This window comes from Argopecten irradians, chromosome 14 (genome assembly GCF_041381155.1).
Source record: "Argopecten irradians isolate NY chromosome 14, Ai_NY, whole genome shotgun sequence".
Classification (NCBI taxonomy): domain Eukaryota; kingdom Metazoa; phylum Mollusca; class Bivalvia; order Pectinida; family Pectinidae; genus Argopecten; species Argopecten irradians.
In genome coordinates, this window is record NC_091147.1 from 11,153,775 (window position 1) to 11,179,431 (window position 25,657).

Sequence of the window (25,657 nt, forward strand, 5' to 3'; positions counted from 1 at the left end):
TGTGTAATGGTTTTTTACCTATTTCACTGTGATGATATACGACCATTTTGTATAATGTCTAACATTTGTCTCACAAATTGTGGTTAACAATGGAATTATATATACTGTACAGTGTTTTAAGTTGTCACTAGCTAGTAAAGTCAATATAGATCAGTTTGTGTTCCTTAAGAAGTGGTTTGATGTCTGTATTATTTTAGTGTGCCATTACACGCGCCTTGTGTGTAAGGTGTTTTGTAGTGAGAATAGCTATGTTGAGGTGATATTATAAATACTTGACAAGTGATTGAAATACTCAAAACAACCCACGTTTTAGAATGTTTTCCTCAATAAACGTCAACCATTAGTTAACTTATCACTCTCGAACCACCAATTAAATTGCAACAGAAGGGACAAACCAGTTAAGAGAGAAAATACATAAAATTCAAAGAAAGTGTATTATTTCTGTTTTTATTTATTTTGGCGACACTTTGACGTTGCATCTGATACAAATGACTATGTACAATTAATGTATGATGACGTACCCTATCGAGGAACACTACTGACTCCTACGTCACAAGGCTACTGCAATGGGGCAAATAAATACATACGTAATACCACCATATTTATTGTAAGACCGGCTTCTATATATAGTAACAAAACATAACTAAATCACATAACAACGATTTATTAAATTTTCTTACATTGACTAACTCAATAAACTCCGATTTGAATTGAATTGGAAGAACATTATAAAGCATTTTCTTTTTACGGAAAACCTTTGTTATTATTTCATTAAATGTTACGTTAATTGAAGAAAAAGACAAAAAATAACGACTTCTAGTTATATATAACGGATGCTATATCATAGACGCGAGCTCGTTAAGGCTAGACACGATGTTGAATATTATACAAATACGTTGTCCAAGAAAGTTATAAAAACGTAACGTATCTTGTCATACGATCCTCCGTGTCACGGAAGTAATGGATGATGAATATTTAAATAATATATACACAAGATAATTAATTAATCGCTATACTTGAGAACGTCAAAAACCATGCGTGTATTGTTTAAGACTTCAATTACATGTACATTTCATTATCGCGGTCACGTGATAAGTAGACATGGGCCCTGCGGCTAGTTCGTTGTCATGCTATAGTTATTAAACTTAATGAGATTCAAGTGAATTTTTGTTCTGACTTTAATTGCATAATTAATGGACACTGGACAATTATGTAAAGGTAACCTTATGAAAGTTAAAATGACCTCCAGTTTCTGACCTGCAGAAACAATCCACCACAATGTCGCGGCCTTTGTCTCTTCCTTCTACTTAAGATAGCAGAGTCTGATATTTTGGTTTTTAACCAGTTTAAAGAGTAAGCATATTATTCTCACTGATGAAAAAACTTTCTTTTGGGCGGGGTTCAAATTAATATTTCTTGTTTCCCCTTATTAGCGCTGGTTCTATTTAACTATTTCAAAACTAGTTCAGATATTTGTTGTAAAAGTTCAGTTAGAAAATTCAATATGCTGAATATAACAAGATATATAACACAAACACGAACGAATCGTTACAAATATTCATTTGAACTTCAAAACACGAATATTTTATCTCTTTCTTTGGGGATAGTTTTAGACTGATATCTTTTCAAAAATACAAAAATAAAATATAAATACAATTTACTTATGAAGATGCGCCCGCTCGAATCTGATTCTTATCAATGTAATAAAGAGAAATAAGATATGTTGTACTAAGGGGAGCGACGGAAAGCGGTTTCTAAACGCATTCATACCAATATTTGTCGAGCGGTTTCCTGGCAATGTCTTAAATCATGACGATTTAACCAGTTCTGCGGTTGGGTCTAGTACGACTTTTTTTCTGCTTCTGTATATCGCTGGCTCTCTTCAGAATACTTTTTCTGGCAGCAGCAGAGAGCGTCTCCAATCGTTGATATAGGCCACTACTATTCGAGATACCGATTGCCTTTAAAGCTACCCTCAAAGCGGTCAGCTCTTTTTCCTTCTCTTTCTTTAGTTTCTCTTGTGCGATGATGGCTGATAGCCTGGTGTATACGTTAGTTGTTGTTGGTAGAGTTGTCGTTGTTGTCGGTGGTTGAGTGGGTGTTGTTGTTATGACAGGTGGCGCCGTTGTAGGCACAGTTGTCCAAGCGTCTGTCACATAGTGGGTAGATGGAGCTCCAGTGAGAATGGGGTCACTTGTTTGGTAAGCCATATCGGTCGGCGGCATACTCACTGTGAACTGAGGATTGGTTTGTTGACGAACGTTAAGTATTGGGGTAGCTTTGTACAGCTGTCTTGGATCTGTTGGTGGAGCTGGTGAGCCTGGCAGTAATGGACCCAAAGGACCAGTCTCCTTTACGATGGAATAGTCAGCCATGACGTTTTTGTTGTTTTTCATCATTTGAACATCAGGTGGATTGTTAAATTGTTTTCCTAACGGAGCTTGCTCACCAGCAAATGTGTTTGAGCCTGTGTTAACATCAGCAGGTGCATCTTTATTCTTATTTACAAAAGGTTTCTGTTTGACAGAAACAATGGGCGCCACTGGCTGGTAACCTGGTTTTGAAGAGGCTAACAGAGAAGTGGTAGGCTCGCTACCAATCATAATAGATTGTGGCATTGTAGCCAGTGGCTGATTGGTGCCCTGGGTCCACACAGTGCCCTGATCTCCTGGTGTGTTTTTAACGAGTGGAGCCTCTGAAGGCCACTGCTTTGAGAGTGGTCTCTGACTCAGCGGGCCTCTCGGTTGACCCATGTTGGCTGGTACCAATGGTTCGGTCAATCTTGGTTGTGCAGCAACTGTAATGAGCAACAACATCATAAAGAACAAACAAATACATATTAAAATAAACAATCAAATATTAAAATAAAATGTAGAGTTTTAAAGATATAAAATATTAAAATGTCCACAACGCATCACGCCTGAAGTTTGATATCAAAAGATGCTTGGTTACTTTCAACTAGAGTAGAGCAATATGTGGAATAAAACGGCTTGTTTCTGATGTTCAGAAGATTATCTTTTTTAAAGCAGACAGTTCATTCTTAAAGTAACCAATAATAGACAAACGTACATGAGTGGTATCTTATATGATATGTGTGTGCCGTAACAGACTGAACATTTTGACATGGGTTTTTTTCTTCGGTAATCTATTGAAAACCGCGAATTGAATTGTGAAAACCATCCACTGGCAAAATGTACCATGCCTTATAAACACTAGTTATAACATAAAAAATTTGCACCGTGAAAGTTCTCATGTTTAGGCACGTTTCGATATATTTTGTAATCCAATAAAGTACAGCTCCCAATTTATCACTAGCACGTGTTTTAATTTTTGCGCGTTCGTCTACGTGTATGTAGCACATCTACGCTTAGAGCTCTGAACCAGCCCGGCGATCGATCAGTTATGTATGTCTTATAATATCGTTAAAGTAAAGCATTTTTATTTTACAGATTATGTTTCCTTTTACATGTATCTCGATTTACTTTTCAAGACAAAAAACTGTTACGTATATGTAAATAATACCATAGTACTTTTATTAAATGGCTTATCAATTAATGTTACTTTAAAGAGGGTTTCAAAATGTTAAGAAAAATCAAGAATCAAGACACATTTTTAAAATAGATATCTTGATATATTTTTTCATAATTTAATGAAAAATCTGCTACGTATATATAGGTAATACTTTAAAAATGATTTTGATATTATGTTAATAAAACATTGATAAACTATTTTATAAAATGAAACCACTATAACACCTAATACTGATTGCAGACATATTAAGTGCTATCATTGCCGTTATTGTATTTGCCATCCAAGAGTTGTCTTGAAACTTTGAGTTAAATAATTTTAAAAGTGAAGTATTGGAAATATGAGTGAAATTAGATACATAACTTATATAAGTATCGATTAAGAACTACTCCAATTTGATAAAATCTTAATTCAACTGGGGCTACATATTCAGACTTAACGATAAAATGTTAAAGACACAGACTCAATGGACAACAACACACTTTTACACTTTACATTTAAAATTCGGACAAATAAGTTGTATCTATACGCTGTGCCCAATTGTTCAAAAGATAATTAAGGCTAGTCACATGATAACGACAATTTTTTTTTTATAAAATTCTGAAGTATTCCAATTTTTACCTTCTCATTACAGTGACGGTTTGATAACAGATTTTGTAACAAATGAGACATAAAATTTCACTAATTAAGTGATTACGCTGATATCCTTTTGAACAACTGAGCCTGATAATTAAAAACTTCCAAACAGCTACTTACATCTGTATTTACAATATACTTAATAAACAAACCACTCACCGGTTGGTACCACGGAGGGCATGACCATCTTGTTAAGGGGTAGAGATGATCCGCTGGCTTGGACGGTGTCTAAAAGGGCACCGCCTATAGGACTAGCGACTAGGGGACCTGCAATATATGGGAAATTGCATAAATATTCAATCACCATTCCAAACATAACTGTTAGTGTTAAAAGACTACGGTGCTGTTTGTGCATTTCGTGAAGACATATATTCATAAACGACTAGTTACAACGGCACAGTTGCTCACAACAAATAGCTTCACAAAGTGTTTTCTGTAATACTTACTTATTTGATTACAATATTGAGATAAAACAAGTCGGTTAGCTGTAGATTTCTCTACAGTTTCAGCAACACAGATCCATTTATTGTTTCTTAAGTTGAATATTTTGTAGTTTATGTACAATGTCAGAACCGCTTACAGTGCATATATATCCTGAATATTAGGCATATGCAAAGCATCAAATCTCAGAACAGGACGTGTATCTAGTGTGATGAATATTACGAGTTCACGATCAGCAACAATAATGAATTATCACTTCTTGATACGTAATTCATAATGTCACTTTTAATACGAAACATTTCACTTCTGAGCGTTACCAATATATATATATATATATCGCAGATAATCCAAAGATGTTGATCATAAATAATGATAACTTAAAGCTAAGCAAAACATGGGAATCTTCAAAAGGTTTGGTAATAGAAAGCGTCTAAAATTAGAAGAACATCAGTAAAAATATACAAGCACCAATAGCCTGCTTTGTATTAAGGCAGCGTTACTTAGATGAGTACCCTTGCATGCTGGCATGAGGTAGATTGGTGTTAAAGTTTAATGACTGTATGACATGTTATTGTATCTTGTATACATAGAGAAGTGAACAACACTAGTTAAAAGATAATCACCAGTGAGAGTATTGCTTGTTGGAACATCCTTGTTCACATTAGATGTTGCTGAAAGTTTAACACTTTCCAATTTGGATGGCAGTGTGGATGCAGCCAGAAGCCGGTTATGCCGACCTCCTATCTGTTTACTCCTTGGTCCGTTCGATAGGCTGATTAGATTACTAGAGGGACGGAGTCGTCTAAATGAACCGCTAATTATAATACGTGCTTTAGTGCTTTCTTCTAGTGTATGCGTTGGAGTCGTCGTGGACTCTGGCATTATAGTTTCAATGTTATTCGTTGTTGTGTATGCGTCTATAAAAGTGGAAGGGGAGTTTGTATCTATTGTTTGTGTAAATATGTCAGTAGTAGACATAGTGATCGGCACTACCATAGTAGAGGATGTTGTTGAAGGCGTGGTTGTTGTAGGCATGGCTGAAGTTGTTGGTGTTGTTGGTATCATCGATGTTGTTGGAATGTCGGTTTCAGGGAAGTTCGTTGTTATTGGCATATCCATAGTTGTTGTTGGTGGTGGTGTAGTCGTTGTCGGCGTGGTCGTTGTGGGCGTGGTTGTAGTCGTTTTGGGTGTGGTTGTAGTCGTTGTGGGCGTGGTTGTAGTCGTTGTGGGCGTGGTTGTTGTCGGCATGGTTGTGGTCGTTGTGGGCGTAGTTGTAGTCGTTGTGGGCGTGGTTGTGGTCGTTGTGGGCGTTGTTGTTGTGGTTGGTGTAGTGGTAGTAGTGGTTGGCTCTGTAGTTGTTACTAAATCCATATACAAATGATCAAATCGTATAGGTTCTGGTTCTTTAGAAACTGCAAATGGCGAGTTAGGTGGCGATGTCTGATCTAAAACCATATTCACTCTAGGTTTCATAAAAAGACTAGGTACCCGATTTAATCCAAACATTTGTTTTTGTCTCTCAACAGATGGATATACTATCGCGGACGATTCCTTTTCATTGATGCTATTTAAGTTTGGCAATCCGTTAAGGTTAGCGTTGATCGTAGGACCCATCACGATATGACTCATACTATCATGTACCATTGCTAAGCCTTCTCCACTCGAAACGAAACTGCTCGTGGAGAAATCACTTCCTGGTACAGCCATTGAACTCGTGCTTGGTTCTTCTGTTGTTGTCGTAGATGGTTCCGTCGCAGTAGTAGTTGGCTCCTCTGTCGTTGTAGTGGTTGTTGGGGTAGTCGTTGTCGTTGTGGGTTCAGTTGTTGTTGTAGGTTCTGTTGTCGTCACAATGGCCATAAAAAGGTGGTCAAATCGAAGAGGTTCAGGTGGCGGCGTCGGAACTGGAGTTGTAGTTGTTGTAGGTTCAGTTGTTGTTGTCGTTGTAGGTTCAGTAGTAGTTGTTGTTGGTTCAGTGGTTGTTGTTGTGGGTTCAGTAGTAGTTGTTGTAGGTTCAGTTGTTGTTGTTGTATCGGGTTCAGTAGTTGTTGTCGTGGTAGCTTCAGTAGTTGTTGTTGTCGTAGGCTCAGTTGTTGTGGTAGCTTCAGTTGTTGTTGTGGTTGTTGTAGGCAGTTCAGTTGTCGTTATAGTTTTCATAAATAAATGATCAAAACGTAGAGGTTCTGGTGGTTCTGTCGTTGTTGTTGTAGGTTCAGTTGTTGTTGTGGGCTCAGTCGTTGTAGTTGTGGGTTCAGTCGTTGTAGTTGTGGGTTCAGTTGTTGTTGTTGGTTCAGTGGTCGTTGTGGTAGGTTCAGTGGTCGTTGTGGTAGGTTCAGTGGTCGTTGTGGTAGGTTCAGTGGTCGTTGTGGTAGGTTCAGTGGTAGTTGTTGTTGGTTCAGTTGTTGTTGTTGTGGGTTCAGTCGTTGTAGTTGTAGGTTCAGTTGTTGTAGTTGTAGGTTCAGTGGTCGTTGTTTTGGGTTCAGTGGTCGTTGTAGTAGGTTCAGTGGTAGTTGTTGTGGGTTCAGTGGTCGTTGTGGTAGGTTCAGTTGTTGTAGTTGTAGGTTCAGTGGTAGTTGTTGTGGGTTCAGTGGTCGTTGTGGTAGGTTCAGTTGTTGTAGTTGTAGGTTCAGTGGTAGTTGTCGGTTCAGTGGTCGTTGTCGTAGGTACAGTGGTAGTTGTCGTAATTTCGGTAGTAGTTGTCATAGGTTCAGTGGTTGTTATTGTTGTTGGTTCAGTCGTTGTGGTGGTGGAAGATTCGGTGGATGTTGTAGATGTTGCTTCTGTTGTTGTTGTTTCAGTGGTTGTAGTTGTCGGTGGTTCAGTAGAACTAGACGGCAATGCATTAGAATCTTTAAGTTTAATCAAATCATTATTTGTACGAGATGCAGGTGCGTGATCGACATTTTCAATTGTTTTCTTAACAAAGTTAGGGATATCATTAAACAGCATCACAGTATCACTGTGTCCTTGATCATATATTACATTATCGGAACTTCTTTGTGTATTAGGATCGGATCCGGAAACTGCCTGCAAGCCGGCCTGGATACTAATTTCTTTCTTTCCAGCAATTTCATTCCCTGTATTAGTGTCTAATGGAAAACTGAACATTTTATCTTGTGGATTAATCACTTTATCAACGGTGTCTGTAGAAGGTAATTCCATAGTTTTGTCTGGCGAACTAGCTAAACCACTGACTGCAAATGTTGTTTCCTCGGGTGTACTTGCTATTTCACCTTGCGTTGTAATAATTTCTCCCTGTGTACTCGTCTTTTCCGCTGGTGTTGTTGTAATTTCTTCGTAAATGCTCGTCGTAGTTTTCATCTCTTCTGTTGTACTCGTCGTTTCATCTTGTGTTGTTGTTATTGGTTCGTGTGTACTCGTCATTCTCTCTTGTGTACTTGTCATATCTTCAGTCGTGCTCGTCATTCCCTTTTGCGTACTACTCATCTCTTTCGCTGTACTTAACGTTTCGCCTTGCGTGCTACCTTGTGAAGTCATCTTTTTCTGTTGTGTCGTAGCCATTTCCGTTCTACTACGACTGTCTATTGTAGATTGCATTCCACTCTTTACAATATTCACATGTTGCCTATCAGTTGTACCTCTTTGAATAGTGTGTGTGGCTTCACTTTGCATACTATTCATCTTTTTACTTATAGGTGAGGTAGAACTCCGATTGATAGACGTTTCAGAATTCAACTCATTCAATGGTGTTTGGGTTAGTTTGTTTTGAGTTTGTTGTGTAAATGTATGTTCATTATTTGTCTGTGACGCTACCGTTGGTTCTACATTTTCGTTTACAAAGCTTAATTGATCATATATTGTTTGACCTTGTGTATCTGTACCAGTGGTTGGGTATATTGTTTGTGCTGGGTGAGTAGACTGTATATTAGTATGTTGTTGGAATGTGTTAGTATCTGAGGATAAGTGTTGAAAGTTATTACTGTGAGATGGCAAAGGCTGCTTACTTGGTACTATGTTAATATTTCTACCTTCATTTGTCATCATATTAGAGGGAAAAGACCTATAATTAGGATGTCTTGAGTCTAGTTCAGAGTGAATATTATCAAACGCCATGTTATTGGTTCCAGGGTGATCAAAATGGTCAAACCTACTATCAAAACCAGTCGGTGTGTGTTCGGTGACCATAATTTCATTTTGGTAGTTTGAGTTGAACCCGCTCATATCATTTTCATTGATTGAGTTGCCTCTGCCTATTCCAGCATTTTCATGCATTATCAATCTATATGTCTGAGTTGAAGCTGGGTTATCTACCATTGGTAAATGCATCTTCATTGCTAAGCTAGCTGCATCCTGTGTTGTACCTGAACTGATAGGGAGTTGGTCTACACGTGATGAACTCACACTTGTTGTGATGGCAGGCAGCAATTTTCGTGATGTCGAGGCATCCGAACTTGTAACAGTACTGGACACACGTTGTGGTTTGCTGCTTGAAGAAGTTTGTTTTGATTGTACATCCCCGAAACCTGAATCTATGTTTTGATTTGCGTTATCTATATCAAAAGTGGGTTGCTCGCCGTCTATGAAAGTCGGCATTGCGGGATGTTTAAGGTCAACAAAATGTCTACCCCCCTTCATTTCGCCTTTTGTTAAGGTTACACGACTTACTTTTCCGTTACCAATGTCGTATCCTCTTTGATTATCTTTGCCCATAAGGGATGCAGTAGCCGAGCTAACTTCAGATTCCCTATTGATTTCACTAGGACTTACAGATTTGCTTTTATTCATTAAATCTGATATAGATCTACTTGATTCTAATAGCTTGTGGTGTCGCTTTCTAGTGTAAGATAGTACTGGGGAGACCTCTTCCTTTTTATTATTTATAGGATGCTGTATACCAGCCAAAGCGACTAATGGGGAGTGAATACGTGTTTTCTGCATTCTTAAACCACTTCTATCTACATATCGCATTCGAACAGGAAACTTAGATTGCGATTTCAATGCCTCTAGATCAATGTTTTTGGTTTTGCCACTTGAAACCATATTTTTGAATAAGTACTGTAAAAGATCATAGCTCAATTCCATGGGTTTTCTTTGGCGTCTAAATAGATAATGACCTTGTGCGAAAAGGGGAAGGTGTTTGGGTTGTTGCTGATGCTCAACTGGGGTATCCGATTCAGTTAACACACCAGCAGTTGGTAAAACCGCGTCGGATCTAGGCCCAAACCCTGGACTTTCAGTAGTCGGACTGCGGTCGAAACTTCCCGCAATAAACTGATCGCGGGTTCTGAATACAGCAGTTGGGTCATCAAGATGATGATAATCTATCACTTTACCTAGTGATTTGTATCCTTCTACAAACGATACATTCACTTGCTTACCATTGGAATCTGATATATGACCTTGCGCTTGATAATGTCTGGGTGGTGCCTTGCGGTTAGCCTTTCCCGACAAAAAATTATACCTTGATTTGTCTAGACGGCGTAAGGGACCAACGGTGGGACTTTCAGATGTCTTTAACTGTTGCAAACCACCGCCTAATGTTGCAGCAGATTTGCCTTTTTGAACAGCAGAATGTAAAGTTTGTGTTCCATTAGAGAGTCGTAATTTGTGTTTAGCGAGATGAGGTGGAACCTCTGCTGTTACAACAGGACTATTATAGTTAAAACTGGCTGATTCATGAACATTTATTGTCTTTTGTGCAGTTTGCTTTTGGTGAGCATTTGCAATGGGGTCCAAAGAAAATTTCATTTTCATTCTATTGTCTGGTGGCACTGAGGATGCTGAAGAGGAAAGGAACTGCTGTTTACGGCGATTTTCCATTAAAGCCTGATAGATAGGAGTAAGATATTGAGGATCAACAAAATTGAGATTAGACCCTGTTGATTTTTTTTGAGCAGTATATCTACTTGATAGCTTTTTCAATAATGCAGTTACATGTGCAGAAATCTTTGGATCAGAAAATTGGAGTTTTTGACTAGATGACTGATTATCGATAATCGATTGCGATCCTGAATCAGAGGGTATACTGTTTGAAAATACGTTGTGGTTTTCGGAGGTTACGTCTCCTTTGATTTTGTTAGCAGCAATGAATGGACCGTTAAATGTGTTTGTTCCTGATTGGTCTCCATTGGATAACCTACTGATATGTTCACTCATTTGAGGATCAACGAAACTAATTTTCGGAACAATGGCAATATCACTATCAATTTGATAGCGACTGTCGTGTGCTTTTTGGAAGACCGTCTCCGGATAATTGGAATTTATTTGGTGATTAGGAAATCCCGTGTTAGAATCAACATTCAAGGAATCAATTGTTTCTCGCATGGGTGAAACGTTTTCTGACTTATGTGATTTAAGGGGTTTTGTATCTATATCAGCAGTTCGAGAATCAAACAAGTTATTTTGAACGTCATTGTTTGGACCAGTGAATTCTGGAATCCCTTGAACATTTTGTGACTTATCATTCGAGAGTTTGGATGATTGTTTCGCATTCAATTGATGACCGGGTAAATTAACATAAGTACGTTTTGCTAAAAGTTCATTTGTTCTAGAAAATATTTCATCTGGTTTTGTTGCCGGCACACTAGAGCTAAACACATTTCCACCTAAGTTTATAGTTGTTGGGTCGATGTTAGTAACACTAACTGTTTGAGATGTTGATGCTAACTGTGGTGTCTGATCGTTTGTTGTATGCATTATGTTGTGACTGGCTATTTGTGATGTCTGTGCTAATTGACTGTCAGCTGTAGTTTGTGTATTGTATGTGTTAAAGGAGTTGCCTAAAGTCTGCTGTGTATTTCCATTCTGTTGGTTTGATAACGATACTGAGGCTTCCGCTTGGTCTGCGGCTGTAGACCCTATTGCCATAGCATCATTGGAACTTGATGGAGTGGATTCCTCTAGGGTATATGGATTTGGCGTTTCTGCTGTTCCCGTGCCTGCAATATTGAAATTAGTGGGTATTACGTCATGTTCGGGTGTAATCGTTTCGTGAGGAATGCCATCCCCACCTGGTGTAGAAGACAACTCATACAACTCACCGTTTCCAATGGTGGAGATTTTTCCCAATGTGGAGTATCCGGTTACGGAAGCCGGAGGAGACGACCTGGTCGGGAACGCTAAGCCAGCAGAATGCATCCTAATCGTATTACCCTTGTTAGTAATAGAATTTGGCTTTATAGTTAGTGTCCTACTGAAAATAGGTGCATTCCCTTTGAAAGCATCTGATACTTGATTTGATGATGTTGTTAATAATGATACTTGTCTTTGGTCTTTAGTAGATAGAAGTGTATTTGACCCTTCCACTACTGGTCTAGAAGCAATACTATTAGAACCAGTTGAGTACGTTAGGATACCAGACATTTTAGGTGCAGCTGCAGTCGACGCTATAGCAGAATGCGCATTAAAAACAGTTGGATGCATAGACGGAATATCGTTTGATGTCGTTTGCTTATTGGGTTTTGATATTTCTGTTGTTTTTGGTTCAGTTTTCGTTTCTGCTTTTATTGCTGCCTCCGTTGAGGGTATTGTGGTAGTTGTTCTTGGCGGTTCGGTGGTTGTTGTAGTTGTAGGTGCTTCTGCGGATCTGGTAGTTGTTGGCGATTCAGTGGTTGTCGTTGTAGGTTTTTCTGTGGTAGTACTAGGCTCTTCTGTAGTAGTAGTAGTAGTGGGCTCTTCCGTGGTAGTGGTTGTCGGCTCTTCCGTGGTTGTTGTAGTTGTCAGCGCGTCTGTCGTAGTCGTGGTTGTAGGCTCTTCCGTGGTAGTGGTTGTCGGCTCTTCCGTGGTAGTGGTTGTCGGCTCTTCCGTGGTAGTGGTTGTAGGCGCTTCTGTCGTAGTCGTGGTTGTAGGCGCTTCTGTCGTAGTCGTGGTTGTAGGCTCTTCCGTGGTCGTTGTGGTTGTAGGCGCTTCTGTCGTAGTCGTGGTTGTAGGCTCTTCCGTGGTCGTTGTGGTTGTAGGCGCTTCTGTCGTAGTCGTGGTTGTAGGCTCTTTCGTGGTCGTTGTGGTTGTCGGCGCTTCTGTCGTAGTCGTGGTTGTAGGAGCTTCGGTGGTTGTTGTAGTTGTAGGCTCTTCTGTGGTTGTCGTTGTTGTCGGCGCTTCTGTCGTAGTCGTGGTTGTAGGCTCTTCCGTGGTTGTTGTAGTTGTCGGCGCTTCTGTCGTAGTCGTGGTTGTAGGCTCTTCCGTGGTTGTTGTAGTTGTCGGCGCGTCTGTCGTAGTCGTGGTTGTAGGAGCTTCGGTGGTTGTTGTAGTTGTAGGTTCTTCGGTTGTTGTCGTTGTTGTGGGCGCTTCTGTGGTAGTCGTAGTTGTAGGCGTTTCTGTAGTCGTAGGTGTTGTTTCTGTTGTAGTTGTTGGAGGTTGTGTTGTAGTTTCTGCTTGGACAAATGCCATGTACAAATGGTCAAGTTTAAGAGGCTCTGATACTGTTGGTCGAGTTTCTGCGACTGTGGATCCCTTTTTAAATGGTGCTTTTACATTAGTTGTTAGTTCGTTATTTGTATTAGTAGTACCTTGATCAGTCACTGCCGTTGAATATAGCTCGGGTAGTGAGGTCGAGTATGCATTTTCATACGCAACCGAAGATGCCCTTGTTCCTTGGATTGTAGAGGATGGTGAATCCAAAAAGGTGGATAGTTCTATGTCTTTCGTCGTTTGCTGACTTATGTCATATTGCATTGAAGAGGGCGACGGCATGAACGTCGGATCCGATGATAACTGTGTTTGTCCTTGGATATCACCAGAACTGACTGCTGCTGTTGACTCTATCACATTATAATCGGACGTCATCATTGTTTCATCTGTTGGACTAACAGACGAATGTGACGTTGACATTGCGTCTGTTGGGGTGATTTTATTTTTAATAGTAATAACAGTCTGAGTTGAAGAATGACGCGTAGATGTCGGAGATAATTTTGTTGGAGTTGATGCAGCTGTATCTTGGAGCGTGGATGCATGAGAAGTCGAAGCCTGTGTTTGGCCAAAAGTAGAAGCTTGCTTAGCTTGAACCGTTTCGCTCGCTGCAGTACTTTCCGGTATGGATTGTGTACGCGTACTGTGGGGGGTTTGATTGTGCGCGCGACCTGTTGTCGATTGGGAAGTTGCATTTGTCGTGTGTTTCATATGTTGCATTACAGGTTTTCCTGTTACAAATGAACCAATCCAATTATCAGCTCGAGGGACTGTAATAGTCGTTGATTTGACACTGATTTTCGTCGACGGTTTCTTCGTAATCTTGGTAGTTGTGACAGTAGTAGTGGTGGTAGGCTTAGTAGTGGTGGTGGTGGTGGTAGGCTCAGTGGTGGTCGTCTTGCGTTCAGTGGTGGTCGTTGTCGGTTCAGTAGTGGTAGTGGTTGTGGGTTTGGTGGTAGTGGTGGTCGTTGGTGCTTCAGTGGTAGTCGTCGTTGTAGTTGGCGTAGTTGTAGTGGTAGTGGTGGTGGTCGTCGTTGGTACAGTGGTGGTGGTGGTGGTGGTGGTTGTAGTAGGTTCAGTTGTGGTGGTCGTCGTGGTAGTTGGCTGAGTAGTGGTGGTGGTGGTTGTTGTCGGTGCCTTGGTAGTAGTGGTGGTTGCCTTGGTAGTGGTTGTCGTTGCTTTGGTAGTAGTGGTGGTAGCCTTGGTAGTGGTTGTAGTTGCTTTAGTAGTAGTGGTTGGCGTGGTAGTGGTTGTCGTAGCTTTAGTAGTTGTTGTCGTTGCCGCAGTCGTAGTTGTCGGCGGTTCTGTGGTGGTGGTAGTAGTGGTGGTTGGTTTTGCTGTTGTAGTTGTAGCTGTTGTAGTAGTGGTTGTTTTTGGTTTGGTTGTAGTAGTAGTTGACAAGGTAGTGCTTGGTTTTGTAGTTAATATAACTACAGGGTCTTTAGGCACCATTGGTTCGGTGACAGATTCTGCCTGGAAGCCACTCGAGGCTTGTTTGCTTGTTGACAAAGGTGGAGTAGGTTGTGGCCAGCCAAAGGACTTTGGAACATGGACTTTGCTTTTATCAACCTTGGCACTTGTTGATGATGAAGTTGATAATTGATCACCTGAAATAAGAAAGCCTTATGTAGTTCAGAGATGAAATCAATGCGTTATCATTAATGCGGTTCACTTTGCTATATAGAGTTAGTATTCGTATAATGCCGATAGCAGCTTTTATCATCGAATATTAGCTTTATAACTCAGTGCCAATCAATTATCGTGCAAATAATAGTAAAAGAAATCATTGATGTTAACGTTTCAAATAGTACGTCTCATTCTGTAGGGCCATTACTCCTTTTAAACTCAGAATATGATGGCCTAACCAAAAAGGCATTATATTGAGAACTTTATCAGTATATAAAGGAAAGTCAATGGAAATGATAAATGTTTTCTCACCCGATTTTCGCGTATCGACTTTGGTGGCAGGTGTAGTACCAACAACAGAGCCATATATTGGTTCGACAGTAGGCTGCTCAGATTTGACTCTATAAATTGGCTTGCTAAGCATAATAGACTCATATGTCTGTGATTTGGCTGAGTCGCGCATTCCAGTTTTGCTTTCTTTATTCACATTCGCAGCGCTAGCCTTATCAGTCTGCTTCACAACTACATTTGTCGCAGCGCTTGCTTGCGTCGTCTTCTTGATATCACCAGCAACTGATATTGGCATCTTGCCAGATGGTCGGCTCACAGACATTGGCTTTGCAATTCCAGATAATTTGTCGTTTTCCCATGGCTTTGGTACAGATTCTGATGTTTTCGGATCCACTTTCTTGATAACATTTTGGGACAATCTGTCTTTAGGACGTGCGTGTGGTTTACTAGTTTGTTGTTGTAAGCCTCCTGCTTTCTGTAATGGACCTGTTTTAACCTTTTCAACCTGTTTAACCTTTTCAGCTTGTCCTTTCTGTAACGGCCTTACTTGGTTCTGTTTGATAGACTGTAGCGGACCACCTTGCTGTTTACCGGATTTTAACGCACCACCTTGAAGTTTGCCTTGTTGTAAGGGACCACCTTGTGGTTTACCAGACTTCAAAGGACCACCAAGTGATTTTCCACCCTGTAGTGGACTGCCACGGGTTTTACCAGACTGCAACAAACTGCTTCCTTTAGGGACATTACTCTTCATCAATGCGTTTCCTTTCGGTGTGCCAGGCTTATGCAGCAGCCCACCTTTAGACTTTGTCGTTTGCTGAAGAACACTTTCTTTCGACTGTCTAGGTTGCTGTACCACCGTTTGTGGGGTTACACCGGTATTCTGCAGTAGTGAAATCGGTGCCATTGGCGGCGTTTTTTTCAATGCCTCTGTTTTATATTTATCTGATTGCTGAATAATCCCTCTATGTTGCACATTTGGCTGCGTCTTCGTATCTGCTTTAGTAGTGGTTTTTACTTGGGTCCTGCCTTGCTGTGTTACAGCATTTACTGGCTGCGCTTGTGTGGTCTTTTCTTTGAGGTTCCTATTGACTGTATCAATATATATCATAAGGTTATCCAATGCATGCTTCACTGCCGGTCTAGCAGGTGGTTTCGCCTCTATCCTCTGAGGTGCGCGTGTATCTGCTTGAGGTGGACGCTGACCAAATGGTCGTCCATCTGTCTGTGAATGTTGTTGTGTTTTAGCGGTATGCCGCTGGTCAGGAGGACGCACTTCTTGTTCAACAGGCACTCCACCTAAAATAGCAAAAACCATTCTTGTCTATAACTTATTGATTATATTGATTCCAGGAAAGGACAAGTTGCAAAAATTAGTAAAAACAAAATAATAGAAATGAAACTGTTATGATTATGATAATGTTATTATTCAAGTTGTCGGTACACATAACTTTAAAATAATTATTATAAATGTATCCATAAACATCATTTTAGTATATTTTGGTCAAATCGTTATAATAAAAACATAGCAGCAAATTATAATTGTATACACCTGATAAAAATGCTGATCTTATGATAATTTTATAGTTCTTCTTCAAGACAAATAATTGAGAAATACTGAGGAAAGCGTTTAGGGCGTAAAAGCTTTGAAGAAAAAAAATCAAAACTTTAGCGTTAACTCTATTATGACCTACCTTTAGATGTTTCAGGTTTGTATATTCCTTGCTCTTGGCCCCAGGGTATCTCTTTGAAATTTTCCCACGACTTGCCTCTACTCTTCAAATCAATAACCGGCTCAGGTTTCTTAGTAACAACTGAAAAATAACCGAGATAGATTACAGGTATGTTATAAACAAGAACCTATAGCTAGGAACATATAGCTTATTAAAGGTATTATCATTCATGTAGCTGGTTTTTAAGGTGCCGAAATGAAACATCATTAATTAGGTACTATAAGAAGTATTCACACACGCTATATTCATTCACCCACCATTCAGTGATCGGTCTTACATTTTCCTGATATTGAATTGAACGAATATTCCTTAAGAAAATGAAATGAATAGGTTATAAACGTTGTACGTTATAGTGGTACATATTTTCTACCATTGAAATTGAGTTGATCATGGGTGAGACTTCCTTGGACAAGTATTATTTTCTTCCATAAATGTGGATGATAAACATGATAAGAAAACGACCATAGCTTGTCATTTATAACGCTAACGGGAAAAATTATTGGTCTAGCGTCCGTTTGGTTGATTTTCGATACCCGTGTTTTTTAAGATTGCAAATTAAAAGTAGTGTAATGTTACAACATTGCCATAAAACTGCAATATATGACCAGTACTAACCAAAAGCAGTAAAATAGTATGGACAAATGCCTAGTACATATAGTCTACTTCTTTTTTTCCCAGAGAAGAGAGTTTCACTTGTTAAAGTGTTACGAAGTAATGCAGAGGTTAGGATGTAGACTACTTTTCAAATTATTTTTGAATAAGCAAAGTGTTTTTAATAACTACCGACTCACACTTTGATGGTGTTTATCCTTTGTGATATTCTTACGTATCAAGGAAATGTTACTGGTGAATCTATCTCATCGTGTAGATAATATTTGACAAAAGACCATCGTCACGAGTTGACAATCTGTTGCTCACCTGGTGGAGGTTGTGTTGGTGGAGGACGTGGTGTTTGACGGGCAATAGCCGACAGTCCCGACCTGACCTTGACTTCCGCATCAGTGTTGACATATGATCCACCGTCAGACACAACATAAGAGTCTGACAACAATCCAAGCGAATGTATTCCATTTTGAAAACGGTGTTGTGATGGAGGAGTTGCAATACTCATTCCTGGGTGATTTTGTATTATTTGTGATCTCCTATCCGCTTGCTGGGCCAACGATTTGCGATGTTGTATGCTCGCATGCCAAGTATCAGGTGGCGGTCTATGAGCACCAAGACTCGAACCTACTTCCATCGTAGCTATATGATCAGGTGAGGAAATAATTCCAAATCTTGGATCAACAACGGAACTAGTATCCGCTGCCATGGTATTCTCTCCTCCTGAAATTATCCCTGCCATATGCTCTGACAAAGTCGGTTGTCTCTGATGTCTTTGCTCTGAAAAAGTAGTTTACATTTCACTGGCTCGGTAGATTCCACAAGCTTCCGTGGTCTGTGTTCAAAAAAGAACTTATCATCTTATTCAATAACTGTATAAATGACGCGTGATTTATACAATAAATTCAAAATTTAATTAAAATAAAATAATACTTACTATCTTTAGCGGTGTCCATAAACATATCCGGATGTGTGTTGTCGAGCGCACGATGCTGGTTGACACTGGCTACATCCCATAGTTGGTTACTGGACCCTGTGGTCTGTGCAATGGCTTGTTGTAAATTACTGTGAAGTTCTCCTTGGTTTGTGAGAGATACTGGTGAGTCAAAACGCCTTTCCACGTTTGGTGTTGGTGGGAGAATGTCTGGTGCCGTCATAACAGATTGAAAAGACGAAGGGGCTGCATGCCTTGAATTGCCTGCGTTATGCCCACGGATGGTGTTTATACCGTAAGGTTGTAGTATCTCATGATGGCCTTGCGCGTCGAGTAGGTGTGCGTCCAATTGCTTTGTAGCTGTATTGAATGCCATGTTCTGGTCATGTCGCATTGTCTGCCCTCGTAAGACGCCAGTGTCAACCCTTGTGGCTCCTGTATTTGTCAACGGACCAGTATTAATACGGGGAATCTGTTGCCTGTTAAATTCGCAGCGAACACGTCTTCTTTAAAATATTTGATTTTGATGATCAAACGCATCGGTTAGTGATGAGAACCTAAACGTGGATGTGTGTCACGGCTTTACTATCTGTATGTGTGGTGTCTTGTTTATGTGTGTGTATGATACGCTATGAAAAAAGAGGCCATGCAGGAAGGTGTTTTTATTCTACGGAAAAGGTCAAGCGTTCCTTGGTGATTGAATATCCTGAAAAATAACTTATAAATACTATTGGAATATTTGGGTTATAACGTATAAGCTGTGCAGGAAATAAGCCAAAACAGCTATTTCACGTATTGTCGAATAGTGTGCGAAGGAAATAAAATCGCAAGGGTGATATGGTTGGGTTGTGTTACAATGAACATGACCAGCCATGCAGTATATATCAGACCAAACTGCGCATGTTACACGAATATATAGGTATTAGATATATATAATACATACAAACACGGATTGGGACAAGCCGTAGATAGGTATATATATTTAGTTATTTTTTGACGTGCTTGAGTGCTCTTCTGACTTGTGAAAATCAATTACGAGTTAGTTATCAACTTATATAATTGTGTTTGGGTACTTTATTCTCCCATAACCAAACAAAGATTTTAATTATGATTCGAACGCATTAATATTTGCAGAGCGACAAGAAATTCATTTTTGAATTTTGTGTATCGGATTAGACGCCCAGTCTTAAAACATCATTTATCAATAAAATGTATTATCTATTAACCGCTAACGGTTACGCAGCGTTATGGGAGAATGTTGATTAGAATAGTTTAGAGTGAGTAGGACAGACGGAAGGACACGATTTTTTATGTTGTACTGTTGCCATCCGTCCACATACAAGCACACGAGACACATATTACAACATATACCAGATCATGCAGAGTTAACACATAAATATTATTCATCATCAAATCAAATCAGACTTCCCTTATAGTAATTCTATTTCAAGAATATCAAACAAACCGAGGAATAAACACATGGTATGACAACGCCTTGTAACTATACATGGTTACATTCACAAGGTAATTGAGAAATCATAATTTTCATAATGTTGACATTTACTTTACATCATATTTACTATGTTTTATGATAATATTAAACACTGACCTTGGCTATTGCTATGGATGAATCCGGTTTCACGGACTTCCGGTTGGTTCCATGGATTAGGTGGTGTGCCCTGCATGTTGTGTCCACCCATAGCCATGTCTTGTACTTGGGAAAATGAGCCTAAACAGAACAGAATGGGTCAAGGTGTGTCACACATGTTTTAAAATACAATAATAAGCACCTTTAAGGTGCTACACAACATTTGCTTTCTTTACACTATTATCATCATTGAAAGGCTTACTTATTGTACTTCAGAACAAAGTTATTCAAATAATAAATTACATCACGAAAATTTCATAGCAATATGCCATAAACGGAATGCGGAAAGTAAATCAATACAGTGGTTGATAAACAATAACGAATATAAAAAAACGGAATTAGCATAAGACAATATCGAAATCGCTGCTACACAGATAAACTTCGACACAAATGCACAAATTCGATAAGACGTCGTGTTCTATTAAATTGATGTTGAAATCGGATCCAGTCTGTTAGATGTATTCTCTGTAGTTCCTTTCCTGTAACAACCGTTTTACCTTGAGGTTGGTCCATCGGTGATTGCCCAGCAACGTTTTGTAGAGGACGGTTACTGGGTCCCAGGGACCTATGCGAAAGCACAGAGTCTGCACTTGATATGGCCACATCCTGACTGTATGGGCTCATCATTCCCGACCCTGGTCGGCGTCCACCCTGAGAAGAGAGGCGGCCACCGCCAGACAACAATGGCTGTCTCTGAGTTCCCATTTGTCGGTTGCGGTTGAAACCACTGGGGCCGACATTTCTCATGTCTTGCCTTTGAAACTTATTATTTTGGTGGAAATTCTGAGACAGTGCAACTGTAATGCGAAAAGTAAATTATCAGCGTTCTGTCTGAGTGACTGCTTCATATAAAACATTTGTATGCTATTCAGAAAAAAATGTTAAAAGTTCAACCATGGTAATACTTTGAAGATGGGCTCGATTCTATTAAGCCTATCTACAAATTCTGCTGTTATTAGCCCTATCTCTTTCCCAGATGATACAATATCGATAGCGTCTTTTAATAACTGCACGGCTACTCTGATTCAATGAGATTCTCAAATCCATTCCCAAAATATCACGATCTCACAATGTGGGAATGGGTTTCGCTTTACATCGCAAAAGACATTCTCATCGTTAGAGATTATTTAAGGCGTATAGTTTTAATGTACCTTGATTTAAATATCTAATCCTGGCCCTGCTTGTTAGCATGTTCGACATACAATGAAAGAAGTGTTAATCTACTGAAGGAAGTAATTACACGATAAAAGATTAATAATATCGGCGGAACTATGTGGCAATTCATCAGTAATTAAGGCAGATGTCTGTAGGTGTCAGCTTTAAGGTTTCACCTGTCAGATATATGTGATATTATATTTCAATAAGAAGGAACATTACGGCATCATTATATCAAGTCACACTTGGTTAACATGTAAATATTCGTCGTTATATCTCTCCTACGTATAATCCAATAACTGCACCATTCCTTTGCCAAACTGTCATTGAAAACAGGAAAATACCATCAACCTCATACAAAATATTTTACAAATGGTGGCATTAAGTGTCTTAAAGCTGTTTTCCTTATTAAAATATGATTAATTTTGTTAAAGAAGTTAAATGGTTACGGCTGTTATTTACAGACAGATATGTATGTTTAAATATGTACACTTGGTCAAACAACCTGACCTCTCTAGGTGTCGGCAAGAAACAAGTGACACATACATGATATACTTTTCATCCCGAGACATGCCCAGTGTGACGGAATTATTTAAATGATTTTGGACCATTATGATGCCATTATATCAACAAGCTGTCAAAACAACTCATCTTTTTATATGTCAAAGACAATTCAAGTGATAAATTTTCATTCTGTACGAGCTTAAACAATATCTCATTGTGAATATTAATTATCTATCGTTTATTGTTCGCAGCCTGTATGTATACATTTGAAAATTTTCCCCGAAACTAGGAAATGTATTCACCTTACGTTTTTGCGGCATTTCCGTTGTTTAATATGACATTTTAGATTAATTTCGTATAAATGTTATTCATGTTATTACATAATTCTAACAAAATCGTCACGCTGTTGACATAGACATCCTTTGTCAAGTTGATCAGATAATGGATAATATACTTCACTTTACAGTAGATAGCGGAGTGTATATAATTACATTAGAGTTGGCATGTCATACGTGAAGCCAGAATAAATAATGAAAAGGCAAATAGCAAGCTCGCTTTTCTAATATCATTTTAAACTTATATTCAAATATCTTGAGGATTTTTATTCAATTTCTTTTGATATTTTATCATATAAATTGACTTAAATATTGTTCAATATGAAATAAAATGAGAATTTTTTTATTTCAATATTTGCTAACACTTACCTTGAATAAAGGACAAAGCAACTATGACACACAAAACGGGATATGTCGAAACGGCCATGACGCACTGTTTCTGAAATAAAGAAAGGAAACGAATTCAAAATTAAAGAGATTTAGATGATGACAGAATAATACACCATCTTTTATAGGGCTTATATTTTAAATAAAAATCATATTTGTCATGTTTCCAAACCTACCAGAAATAACAATTATCCATGTTATAAGACAGTGGAAACTATACCTCAAACCGTTAGTGCTAAGAGAGGACAATAGGAGGACAGTTAACAACATTGGAACTATGATTAGCTTTAAGCTTTAAAAACATCGCTGAACTACGTATTTTACGTCAAGATCGGGTAATTAGCTGGTATAGAAAATGACTTAGATTTGTAGCATAGTTGAATTTGGAATCCGTATTAAAACTATTGTGAGAGAGACAAATCAACTAAAAGTCGATCAGAGAAACAAATTGTAATTACAGTTTTCGTTCTATTTCGCGGAGAACACAGCAAACGCAAAACGAGGTTTCGTGAAAGGACGAACAGATAGGAATTGAGTTTGCAATACCAACGACATTCTATTAGATAGCACTAGGAAATCGAGAATGCGCGCAATGATATCAATAAAAGCTATATGAAGTTCGTTATTTTCGCGGGGATATTTTTGCGCTTTTGTGTAACATTCCTATTTTTAACGAAAATTTGATAAAAGTGGAATGGTTAAATCAAATACACATTCATAGACAAATCGCGAGCTGTTTAAACTGCTGAAATTCACTTTTCTCATTTTTGCGTCGGACAACGCGAAATGTTTAGTTCGCGTAAGTATTTGGCTCTACAGTATCTGCTGATATAATTATGTGTGCATTATTTATTACGAAATCCGTGCCAGATTGCTAGATGTACTGATAATGACTTTTTGAACTATCACTGGATATCTGATATTTTTTCCTAAAATTAAGACATAATCAAGTAAATTATTTATTGTTTGCCGTTAACGGGTCTTAAATTGCAAACCATCCGGCTCTACCACTGAACAGTCATTTTGAATTATTATTTTCCAGGTTTTGTCTCAGACAATCGATTTTAATTCTATATTCTCAATCATAACCAAGAAAGCGATCAGTATGATTACCAGAAAGTTACCACACTTAAAAGAATAGTTTTACGAAATAGATAACAATGTTAAAATGTAACCAAACAAATCAAGAAGTAAAACACTTTGAAATGGAGAACATCATTCAAAATTATCCTGTGTTACGAAAATCGTCGTTCAAACAAGACCGCTCGAAAATGCGAAAATGCTCCTTTCTATATATTCGCTTCCAATTTCTAAATAATTATATGTTAGACGATATTTATCAATATTCCCTTTGTAGATATTGAAATAACTTCACTATCAAAATATAATTTTGTACAATATATCCCGCTGATGATTGGAGATATCAAACAGATAAAGAAGAAAATAGCACAAAGATACGATCATAAAGCCATATCTACATGCATCGCAGTTGGCGTTACATCCACTGGAAATATAACTGCGCACTAACAGTTTTTTGTTATCCATCATCACACAATTTTTGTATTGAAAATAATGTATGTCTGTTAGCTTACTAATCCACAATCGCTTTCTAACACGTATCGATCCCGTAATTAAACGAACGACGCCTTAAGATTTCGATCTTACCTGTTCAGGTGCGCCGATCTATGGAAGATGCCGGTCGTGGGCCGGCTGTGTAGTGTATAACTGGATGGTGCCCACAGATGTCAGAAGACGGTGGGTTATCTATCACCACTCTGACACGTTGCGTCACATCCACAGTACCAAGAGCCGTCACTCAATATCGTGCTCGGCGTTAACGACTTCTTACAGGCCTAATTGGGTAATTGAATTAGCTTTTTTGTAAAAGTTTGAAAACGAAAATGAAATTTATCTTATTTCCATGCAAATGTGCGTCTATTACTTAATGTAATTGCAGTAAAGGTGGACTAATGAAATTGTAAGTGCAAAATTGAATGTTCACGTGCATGAACTCTGTTCTATTAGTTATAGAACCATCGAATCCTAGACATGATCCTGAGGTTCAGCTTTTCATTTATAATATTTTCATATGTAAACAAAGAAAATTTGATCGGAAGAGCCTTTTCAGAATTCCTCTGAGAATCCCTTTTCTGAACGTTTTGAATACAAATTCTAAGTTTCTACCACACAAAAAAAAGTATTAATACTGAAATATTGTTGTATATACTTGACCAAGTTATGTTTTGGTATGTTAAACATGTTTTACTAATGTAAAACATAGAGAAACATGCTTTAAATTTTCATTTTTGTTCAAACTTGAAAGTGGCCAAAACTATGCAAAACCTGTAAGGTTTCACTGATATTTGCATATTTAGTTTGGCACTTAAATGAATGCATTAAATATGTAAAATTATACAATTCATGATATCTTTATATGAAAACAAAGGTAATATATAAAGGGATGGTGCTTAATTTGCTATTCCTATAAGTTAATGTAGATATCAGTGTAGGAAATATGTCGTCATCGGAGTTTGTCTTTCTTCAAAACGTCTGCAATGTGGTGGACATTAATGTTAATCATATTAACAGTTAATCCTCAAGGTTTAGCATCACATTAAAGTAACATTTCACCATATTTTTTCAACGTACATATTTCTTATTAAGCATAACCATAAAACGCAGAATACATTGTAGTTGATAGGCATTCAAAATGAATTCCTAACAAGAAATTGAAGCCAAGGCATACCAAACAAGCTGCGTATGTGGTTAATGAAATTATAAGTATAACAAATCAAAAGTAAAAAAGCATCTTTGATACCTTATAACTGGCTATTTTTGCAGGGTGATATTTTCACGTGTCATTGCCATAGTGGCGAACTTTTTATCTGTGAAATGTAAAGGTTCTGTTGCATTATACATAATTATACCCTGTTAAGTTAAATCGCAAAAACCTTACTTCAATGAAATTTCATTTTCTAATTTAAAACCCAAATCGACGAAAAATTGACCTCCGAAAACTAACTACCTCTACAGTAAAATGATGTCCATATGTAATGTGCCACTGGTGTTACAGTAAAATGATGTCCATATGTAATGTGTCACTGGTGTTACAGTATAATGATGTCCATATGTAATGTGTCACTGGTGTTATAGTACACATTTTATTTATAGCTACATGGCATTCGCTATCAGATGTACTATCAATAATTTGCATATACAATGTATATCATATAATAACAGTTAGGTACGGTTGTAACTAGCATCTAGGGACCAACAAACGCACTTCGTTGTAAGCGTATTTTGTAATACACATACAAGTATTACAGACATATTATAGCAACCTAGACGGAAAATGATCATGGCTACGTGATAATCATGTATTTGTTGTAAGCTGGTAATAGCATTATAAACCCAGCATTAGTTTAATTTATGATACATCGCGTAAACAGATTGTATGTCTAAAAGCAACCTTGAT

At 38.3% G+C, this 25,657-nt stretch overlaps 1 protein-coding gene across 1 annotated transcript; it reads right to left on the reverse strand.

Annotated features, from left to right (window-relative positions):
- Positions 1-433: 433 nt before the first annotated feature.
- LOC138307337 (mucin-22-like) lies at positions 434-23,984 on the reverse strand. The gene is made up of 12 exons (XM_069248026.1): positions 23,848-23,984; positions 22,165-22,234; positions 20,299-20,598; positions 19,763-19,882; positions 18,157-18,588; positions 17,535-17,999; positions 16,578-16,697; positions 14,905-16,182; positions 12,149-14,573; positions 5,229-7,276; positions 4,324-4,431; positions 434-2,797 (listed from the first exon to the last, which is right to left on the reverse strand). Exons 2-12 carry the CDS (start codon positions 22,220-22,222, stop codon positions 1,818-1,820), a joined length of 8,334 nt encoding a protein of 2,777 aa, XP_069104127.1. The 5' UTR covers positions 22,223-22,234; positions 23,848-23,984; the 3' UTR covers positions 434-1,817.
- Positions 23,985-25,657: the final 1,673 nt, after the last annotated feature.